General features: G+C 38.6%; 1 protein-coding gene across 2 annotated transcripts in view; it reads right to left on the bottom strand.

Moving 5' to 3' along the window:
- The window catches only part of atrnl1a (attractin-like 1a), a 406,244-nt gene extending 396,044 nt beyond the window's left edge, over positions 1-10,200 (bottom strand). For both annotated transcript variants that reach the window (XM_084735770.1, XM_084735769.1), the window contains exon 1: positions 9,340-10,200. In XM_084735770.1, the coding sequence (XP_084591896.1) occupies positions 9,340-9,584 (245 nt within the window). In that variant the 5' untranslated portion in view covers positions 9,585-10,200. The remainder of the gene's footprint in view (positions 1-9,339) is intronic.
- Between the last annotated feature and the right edge of the window lie 548 nt (positions 10,201-10,748).

The following is a 10,748-nucleotide window of genomic DNA, read 5'->3' on the forward strand; positions in this document are numbered from 1 at the left end:
TAGTAAGAAACCATTTCGCAACAACAAATATATCAAGTATATCACCTGCACTTCCTCTGTGACACAAACAACAGTTTCACCACAGTGACAGACTGACACACTGCTGGTTTTAGAGACAGGTTTGATGTGGGAGAGGAAGGGAGTTTACTTTACTTTAGTTTTAGTTTTCAGTGTGGTGTGTAAAATGCTCTAAATCAGTGATTGCCCAAGGTGAGTCTTCAAAGGTCTTAAAAAAATAATAATAAAGGTATTATTAAAGTTCTAATTTATGGAGACAATTAATTTAAAAAAATCGGAACTAAGAAAACAGAATCATGGGACTTAAGTAACGTGTTATTCTTCATTTGTCTGACTTATTTTAACAGGTGGTACACCAGATTTGGTGACCATTCATTGGAACAACTAGTCTCATGTAATTAAAGCTTTTAGTGGGCTGCAGCCATGGCATTTTTATGTTTGGCAATGGCTTCTCTAAATAAATAACAATATTTAAAATAAATAATGTTGAAATTGGGAAGTTTAGACTCATACCAATAAAAGGTAACAGTGGGATAGCAGCACCAAACGCCACTTACCAGTATCGGTACCATACCGGTTTCAAATGTGAATTGTACCCAACTCTGCTGCTGCCTCTATCACTTCACTAAGCCCCACCAAAGGTACAAGCTTGAATAGCAGCAGGAGGAGTTGATTGCCCTGCGAAACCTCTCTCCACTCTCCACAGTGAGAGCCTCACCAAGACCTCTGACCCTTGTTGCCGTGACTCGTCTTCTCAAAGAAGCCCTTCCAGAACGCCCCAGGCTTCAGAGGCAGCTGCGACAGCATCAACCAGCAGGATGAAAGGATGGTACACAACACACACACACACACCACTGTCATTCCTCAAAAGTTATCCCCCACTGTTTGTCATCACATCTCTTGTTGATACAAGTGCCATGACATTGAACATAATGAGCCCAAAGCTCCATGTGGAGCCAAGACGTGTGCCATACCTCACTCTAAGCAAATGAGTTATTGGAAATTTATTACAAGTTGCAGGATTTTCTACTGTTGAATCAAGCTCTCAACATCCATAGGGATGTGCATCTGCCATTGTAGTACAGCCAATAAGAATGCCCTCTCTCTGAAATGACCTGTGATTCTGCAAAGTCACCCGTCACAAGCTAGATTTTCTGAAAATGGAGCCAAAATGAGGAGCATACCACTTGAATTAAAATAAGCTGAAAGGTTATTATGGATTTTTTTTTTTTTACCAAATAAGGCCAAATATGAATAGCCTACCACAGCTTTAATTATTTTGAAATGGATTTCAGGCATTCATATTTTTAGGTCAGATTTATCAGAACTTTCCCAAATAGATTTAGTGTCATCTAACCAGCTCAATGTGGCTGCTGCTTCTTTTACCGTAACCTGCAATAGGGGTTGTGTGCCAGTACTACCTTTAAAGGGACAGTTCACCCCATAACCAATAATGTATATTTTCTCCCTGGCCTGTAGTTCTATATTGTTTTGGTGTGAGTTGCACAGTTCTGGAGATATCAGCCGTAGAGATGTCTGACTTCTCTCCAATATAATGGGACTAAATGGCACTCAGCTTGAGGTGCTCAAAGAGCCAAAAACATACAATTGAAAATTCCAAACCAGTGTCTTTCCAAAAATCATGACCCGGTTACTCAAGATAATCCACAGACCTACTTCATTTAGTGCTGGTACATTCTACAGCTGAAAGAAAGTATGTTCCTAAATGAAACTGCTCACAAAAAAGGTCAGTGGATTATCTTGAGTGAGAGACACTAGAATTTTTCAAATGTATTTTTTGGTGCTTTGAGCTAAGTGCCATTTAGTCCCATTATATTAGAGAGAAGACAGACATCTCTACTGTCAATGTCTCCAAAACTCTGCAACTCTCACCAGAACTATCTCGATTGATAAATGGCACCACAGGCCAGGAGAAAAATATGTATTTTTGGCTTTGGAAAGAACTGTCCTTTTAAGATATTGATTGATATAACCCAGTACCAAGCAGCATCAAAACTTCAACAAACGACACCTGTTTATAGAATCCTTTTTGTACCTAGATCCGGAAATAAAACAGCATTTGTATGTTTTTTTTTTCTCACAGCAAATAGTTATATCCTTATGTCTTGTTAACTGCTTTTTCTATTTTCTAACAAAGAGAAAATATGTTGTAGAAAAAATGCTGTAAAGTGAAAAAAATTCTCAGAAAACAACTATTCTAACACCTAGAATTCAAGTATCTCTTGTTTGGGGAGGTTCTCTTTTTCCCCTTTTTTCTCTCCATGTTTTTTGTTAATGCACTGTCCACCATATATAATAACCAGTGAAATGTCTTTGAAAATCTCAAGAGGATTTTTCCTGCAAACAATAAAATTTGGTCAAATATAGATTGTCAGCTTTCAGCGTTTGGCTGGTATCCACAGCTATTCTACCTTTCTGAGAGAGCAGAATTTCACAGCGTGCCTGCATGACATGTGACAACTACTGAGTATTTATGGACACCATCATGCCACTAGGCAGCCACAAGAAGAAAAGCTCGTCCCTGCTGCATTGTTTGTCTGTTGTCCAGCCTACAGCCTGCTCTGCTCGCCACTCACAACAATCACATCGACTGAGAAATCGATACAATCCTCCAGAGAGAAAATATAAGACTGAAGTCCTGCCATCCCTCTGTCCTTACTTGTACAGACCAGGCTGTAGGTGATTGTGACAAGGTAACGTCATCCTCTCTGGAGGGTATGAGGGGTGATTAATGCCACAGAGCGAAGGGGAGAGAAGGAGAGAGAGAGAGGGAGAGAGAAATAAAGAGAGAGAGAAAGAGAGAGACCGAGAGAGAGAGAGACAGAGAGAGACAGAGAGACAGAGAGACACAGAGAGAGAGAGAGACGACAGACAGGTGAAGCTGATCATTTGGGCAGCTCAAAATAAAAATACTATGAGATGGTCCTCCCTTTACCAAATGGCTCCAACAATTTTGGGAGACATATTTCTTGTAAAAGTTGAACTACTTAAAATACTTGTGTAGCTTGTCTATTAGTCACATACTCACACACTGTCCTTGTGTGAGCATTCTGAATCACTTTCACCAGCTGTTAGCATTTTTCAGACTGTCTTTTCAAGCTCTTCATCACGACATTCAGGAACGCTGCTAATTTTTGGCTGATTGACGATTCTGCTGCAGGTCCATTTCTGCAGTGAAAACGCATGAGTCAAAAGAGACATATTCACCGAGTTTTCACTCATGATTATCATTCATTAATCCCACGATGGCAGCCTAATACTTTATAGAAGCCATCAGAAAGTCCCGTAGATTTAAACTAGGCTAAATGAACAAATACGTAATGGAGTAGCAGCTGCACTGTGTTTGTCCCATCTTGTAAATGACTGAATGACGTGAATAACTGCATGGCCGAAATGTCAATAAAACACGCAAATATCCTTCAAAAACAATCCAAGGCACACTTTATGGTCTGTGCAATATTAAAATACCCATGTTTCACATCTAAATTAACCTGCATTGTCATCAGGGTCATGATTAAAGAGAAGATATAATTCCACTACCAAGACTGACTTTCTCTATATACACAAAATACGTTCCTCGTAACTTTACCCCCACAGTTTACCCCCAAATTTAAAAAAACAAAACATATTTTTCCTCTTACCTGTAGGGCTATTTATCCATCTAAATAGTTTTGGTGTGAGCTGCAGAGTTTTGGCGATATTGTCTGTAGAGATGTCTACCTTTTCGCCAATATAATGGGACTAAATGGCATTTGGCTTGTGGTGCTCTAAGGGTCAGAAAATACATTTGACAAACAGAAATCATGGCACGGTTGCTCAAAATAATCCACACAAACTGTTGTGAGCAGTTTCGTGTTGAAACTATTTTCACTCATAAAGAAAGTATTTCTACTGCAGAAAGAAAGTTGTTACCACATAAAACTACTCACAAGGTCTGTGAATAATCTTGAGTAACCAGGGTATGATTTCTAGAAAGTGACATTGCTGTTTTTCAAATGTTTTTGTTTTGTTTTGTTTTTGGGTTTTTTTGTGCTTTGAGTACCACAAACTCAGTGTCATTTAATCCCATTATATTTCAGAGAAGGCTCAAGAGAAGAATATCTACAGCTGATATCTCCAAAATTCTGCAGCTCACACCAACTACCACATCAACTATCTAGATGGATAAATAGCAGTCTAGGCCAGAAGAAAAATAGTTAGTTTTGATTTTAAGGTGAACAGTCCCTTTGACCATTAATAGAAAACATTACTCCTAACTAAAGAGAACACATCAGTCTTAAAAATATATATTTTGTGATGCAATTGGAACATCTTCAGAGCAACACTTCCAACCCTACGACTTCCAACCAGTGTTCACAGAACCTGCCTTCTCTCCGATATAATGGGACTAAATGGCACTCAGCTTGTGGTGCTCAAAGCACCAACAATTACACTTGAAGAGCTCATCACCAGAGTCTCTAGTCCACAGACCTTTTTGTGTGCAGTTTAATATAGAACTCTTTCAGCAGTTGAATCTACCAGAACTAAAGTATTTACAACATGAAACTGCTCAAGGTATGTGGATTATCTTGAGTAACCATGATTTTTGGAAAGAGTCACTGGTTTTGAATCTTTCAAATATGTGTTCTTGGATCTTTGCACACCACAGGCTGAGTATCATTTAGTTCCATTATACTGGAGAGAAGTCAGACATCTGTACCTATGATATCTCTGGAACTAAAGGCCAGGGAGAAAATATGTATTTTTGATTTTGGGGTGAACAATCCCTTTAACCATTAATAGAAAACATTTACTCCAAATAAAAAAGAGCACATCCACACAGAGCAACACATCCTTCCAACCACTGTTCACAGAAACACATACAGTATATTATCATTCAGTCTCACACGGACCCTGAGAGACAAGATGGTACAGAGCTATCCTTCCCCTCCCACATGAACAACCTGGCTACAAAAGCCCTTGTGGAACTTTTAAATGCGGCAGTTGCAATCACTGTGATAATGTTGTGAAAATCAATCATTTCAAGATGGGAGCACATCGCACACTGCAAGACCATGCATGTTGTTTATAGACAGGGCTGCCCCTGTGGTTGTTTTCAAGTGAGACGAACAAAAAAGAGGACACCACCCGCACAAGGAATGTTGATTATGCTACTGCATTACATTATGTGCAAGCCAGACAAGGCAACCCAAATACAATGAAGGTCATTAAAAGAGGTGACAAGCAAAAAAAAAAAAAAAAAAATCCCAACAAGAGACCTTTTGGATTGTACAACCTAAAGCAACCTTGGCGTCATAGATGAGATTGATTTTTTTTCCCATCTTTGTGAAACAACACTTCAGAAATAATATATAAAAATTCTGTTTTAATATATGGAATTACTGATGGTTAAGGCGATTTGCAGTTACGAGTAATTTATCATGTGTATATGACAAAATCTTAGTCCAACCTTGGTATTCAGATAATATCTATCTTCTTTTTAATCATTTAGGTTTTTTCCAGCTCTCATCTCCTCTCTCTTTCCTCCGCTTCCTTCCAACCCTCCTCCTTTTTCCTCTCTATTTAATGATGTAGCACTTCCTTGTTTTTGACAAATAGGCTCACACACTGATAGAGAACTATCCTCCCACTGAACTCATTAGTGTAACACAACTTGGGTGTGTACGCTATTGCTGACAATAATCCCAATGAAGACCTATGTTAGTCACAACATGTTGGTCATTTTAAAGAAATATTGCTGTATAAAATAAAGGCATTTTAATTTTGTACAAACCTATGCAATGACCCCACAAAAGATGGAATAGACTAAATGAACATATTAAGTTCTGATTTAAGCCTCAGGAAATGTGGCTTTAAATAGTAAAAGTGCAAAAGTGATAGCAAAGTTTAGTTTCCTATTACATCCATAAAGATCTGAGGGAAATGAGTGAACATTCATCCATATTAGAAAACTTTGCTCAAATACCAGCACATTTTGCTGTTTGGTTGTGGCAGATCACATTTTGTTCTCCCAACATGGAAGCTAATCAGTGTGCTTCTGTGGACCACCTAAAAATACCAATATCATTTTAAGAGTACGCTATGATTAGAACATTTTCTTACTTTGCCATCAGACAGCCTTATCAAAAGGAAAATGAAGGTGCCATCTATGCTCTCTTCAATGCAACCAGCCTTCTGATTTCATGCAGACATTAAGAATAACTAGCTGACTGACAAAAAAGCCAATCTTCTCACGGATGGCCTCATAGAGTTATCAATATTAAAATGAGACTGTTTCATAACCAGTTAAACTTTAAGTAGCTTTAAGTACCAATGTTTTGAATTTAGATCGAAATTGTAACACTTTTACAAGCTTACTATTATGCACAAGACATTGATGACATGGTCATTAGGCTATTGTGGATTTGAGTTTCCAGAGGTTTTAACTCTGAAGAAAGATGCTAGGCTAGCAACATGAAAGTTAAAAGACAACCCACGATGCAACACACTGTAAGAGCTGGTGTTATTCGCTGTTGTGCAATGTTGTATCCTTAAGTGTATGACACTCAGCTTTTGAAACTTTTCTAAAGAAAAAAAAAAGCATTATCTCCTATTCATTCACTCCTATAATGAAAAGCACTAATGAACAAAAGCACCGTGTTTACTGTCTCATAAACACAGCATCAAAATTAGAGAGGAGACATTTGGTTATCCATCACTGATGTGTGTCAAGTAATTGCTGAAATATCAGTAGCTGCATCACTGAGTTTCCTTTGAATTTTCAAAATAATGGCACAGCTAAAAAGCTAATCATATCTGAGTTCTCATATGGCTTGCAGCTAGAAAATATATTGTGAGTAGTAACTTATAGCCCATTCTGAAACAAAAAGTCATGTTTCTGCTTTAAATGTCAAATCAAAATCAATAATGATTGATGGCTGAAGCTTTTTCCCTGCCAAGTTTTGGCAGAGTACAGAAGGGCCAGTCCTCTTCTGCAAGTTTTTGAATAGTTGCCATGTTCAGCCTGTACCTGGCTTTTTGAGGCAAGATATGAGTCGTCTATTTTCTGAATCCTGATTTATTTTTAAAGAGCAACTGCTAGATGGCAGCCAATGTAGGCTTTTTAAGCCTGTGTGTAGTACTCTAAAGTGACAGTGAGAGAGACAGTCACTCTGCTCCATTCACTCTGAGCAGCAGACAGCAGTCTGCTGTCTGAGCATTAAAATTACATGTTATCATATTTAGAAAAGTGTTTTGCACTCATATTTGAATTGAAACAGTTGAACCTGTGCAGTTACTTGCACTTATAGTCAGTCATGGCTTTGCATGTGCACATTCTATATGAGTGCATATGTGGTATCCCCCTCTGGAGATTTGTGTTTTTGATACACCAAGACAAAATAAGTCAGCTTTCTAAATAATAAATCAGCCAGCAAAAGTGACTACAGACAGTAACACCTGAGAATTATGCTGGAGAGGATGTGGAAAGATCTGCGACCACCCACATTTTTTGGGAATGTACCAAACTGTATCAATATTGAAGAGACATCTTGCAGAGATCAAGCATCTACCTCTAGAGCCAGCACTCTTTAAATTGGGAAAGACATTCCAAGACCAGAAATATTTACATGGGATGTTTGCTGCTGATGACAATGATTAATACAGTGTTATGGAGAAATATAAAGCCACCAACTGTACAACAATGGAGGGAAAGGTCAAAAAGTGTGTATTCGATGTAAAGCATAACATCCAAACTCCAACTAAGGACAGATGTTTTCAACATTAAGTGTAATACTACAGCTGCTGAGACTGATTATGGACAAAATCTGTCCATAATCTTAGTCGAGGGGAGGTGTTTGTGACAGTGCAGTGACAAACTAATCAAAATTTCTTCAATTTCTTCAAACCTTTCTTTAATTTACAGAGTTTCCAAGGCCTATGAAGAAGTATGTGCTTAAATATATAAGTAGTGTCTGTGATACCTCTATTAACAGAACTAACGCTGAACGATTCAAAAGAATATAACTGATGTTGCTATCGCAGTATGATCTGCATCAGTCTATTTCAGAATTATAATTTTTACGTCATAATTATCATTCTCATTTAAAAACATATTTAAATTACTATAGTGTGATTTTTGTGGGGATCTGTGCCAAACAAAGATATTTTCATTAGTCTAAGTAGAATATGATGTGTATGGCAGCTCTGCTGCCAATATCTAATTTAAAATGGCATTTTGACATGCATTTTGCCTTTAACAAATATTGCACCTCCAGCGATTTGAAAATTGGACTAGGCCATATTGCAATATTTATAAATATAATAGAAATAGAATCAGATATATATTGGATACTGAGGAATAGCCTAAAAATACTGAGATATTATTTTGATCTGGATCAATATATTGATTTAATGTTCAACAATCCAATTTGATCGATGCAAAGTGAAAATATCAATCTATATCGTCATTTTCAAAGATACACCTTTATTATGAAACTTCCATGGCAGGTCTGTGTTACCGATGTCTGGAAGATTTCAGTCATTAAATCATCAATCATCAAATCATAATTTAGTTGCTTTTCTTGAGTTGACATAAATGTAGAATTGATTAATCGCTTTGTGTAATTTTTTAAGAAAAAAGTCAAAATTCTCTGATTTCAGCGTCTTCAATGTGAATATTTTCTGGTTTCTTTACTCCTATATGACAGTAACCTGAAAATCTTTGGGTTGTGAGTAAAACAAGACATTGAGGACACCATCTTGGGCTTTGGGAAACACTAATTGACATTTTTCACCATTTTAAAACAAACAACTATTCATTGAGTAATCAAGAAAATAACTGACTGATTGAGGATGAAAATTACCATTAGCTGCAGCCCAATCATTTCACTATCCAAAGACTGGATATGATATTGTATGTGATGAAACTTGTGACATAAGGATCTCTATTATTTATAAACTATAAAGAACATCAAGGTGCTTGATCTTACTTTTGCAGTGGCACTATTTGCTCCTCATACTCTGGCAACAGAGCCAGGTAACATCCACAGGACTTCACTTTAACTACTACAAAAACACACACACACACACTGAATCCAGTAAAACACACAGTAGCAGTGAGATGACTGATATTATAGGCGCCACTGGATTAACGTGTAAATATCACCAACCTGTCATTCACACTGTTGAGAGGTACAACTGCTTTAAACACATAATGTCAGTTTTGGTCTTTGCTCAACCCAACAGTGACACAAATAATAACCGGGGAACATCTGAATTCTTTCATTCTAATGTCTGGTGTCATATAAATCATCAACTTACTTGAATCTCCCCTGACAGTGCTGGCACTGATCTCCGACCCATCCGTGGTCACACACGCAGCTCCCGTTGATACACTTCCCCGAAAAGCAGCTTTTATCGCAGGACTTGGACACAAAGGAAGCTTCCGCGTGGAGCACGAGGTGAAGCATTACAAACACTCCCAGGTATGTCTTCAGCGCGTCCCGGGCGCTCCTTTTGGACGACTTGGTCCAGGTGCATAGGTGGATCCCCCCCGCATCATCCATGATGGACGCGGAGTTGTCTTCGGAGAACAGGAGCTGTCACCTTACGCCGGGAGGAGATGTGTTGTCATGGGCAGCGGCGTGTGCAGGCTCAGGTAGCCTACCTGTGACGCCTGTGGAGAGGGCGCAGGAGAACAGTAATTACGCACCGTCGGCGTGGAAGAAGCTGCGGGACAGGACAAAGACATGAAACTTTGATGGGAACACTTTCGATCTCAAAAACACTCTGCACGCTATTCCAATCGGACCCATCCGATCTGAGCGACAAAAACAGAGAAAAGCGTGTTATGCGCTCTGCCGCACCAAACTTCCACTGTGGGCAAGGTTCCGATGTAAACACACGACCGTGACCGGAGCCTCAACGTCAAACACTGTAATCCCGGAGGTAAAAAATCAAACCACGGAGCTCAGATGCTCGCCGCGTTCCTCTCCTCTCTCCTCTCCTGCTGGATGAGCTTCCAGACAAAGACGTGCCCTCTGCCCGGGCTGCTGATCAGGAGAAGATGCGACAGACAGACAGACAGACAGACAGACAGCTTCTCTCTGCTGCTCTCTCTGTCTGCTGTCGCTCTCCGGTCCACACAGCTGCTCTCTGACAGGGAAACTCCTGCACAAAGCCCCGAGCATGAGCAGTACGGACACGCGGTTAAAGGGGCAGTTCCATTTAAACGTCAAAGGCACGCAGCAGCAGCAGGCACGGACACTGTGCAGAGAGAAAGCCAGTGACATCCTTCTGCAGCCAGCACGGTGTCAGTGTACTTTACTATTGTCAGTTTACAATATTCATACTACTACTACTACTACTACTACTACTAATAATAATAATAATAATAATAATAATAATAATAATAATAATAATGATAATAATTTCTTATTGTGTAGCTAATTCAAAATAGATAGATAGATAGATAGATAGATAGATAGATAGATAGATAGATAGATAGATAGAACAAAACCAAAACTGCACATTTTTGCAGTTTTTATTTCACAAATATTTTAGCAATGCATTGTTTTCCTGTTTTGTTTTGTTTTGTCACACTTGCTTTCACAATGTAAACGTATGTTTTCCATCCCAAAAAAGCTTGTTTGAACTGAATTGAGTTGAACTGAATTAAATGAACTGAACTGATATATAGGTATATAGATAGTCTGTCAGTCTAGGAATAC

Source organism: Lutjanus erythropterus, chromosome 14 (genome assembly GCF_056507025.1).
Source record: "Lutjanus erythropterus isolate fLutEry1 chromosome 14, fLutEry1.hap2, whole genome shotgun sequence".
In the NCBI taxonomy this organism is placed as follows: domain Eukaryota; kingdom Metazoa; phylum Chordata; class Actinopteri; order Lutjaniformes; family Lutjanidae; genus Lutjanus; species Lutjanus erythropterus.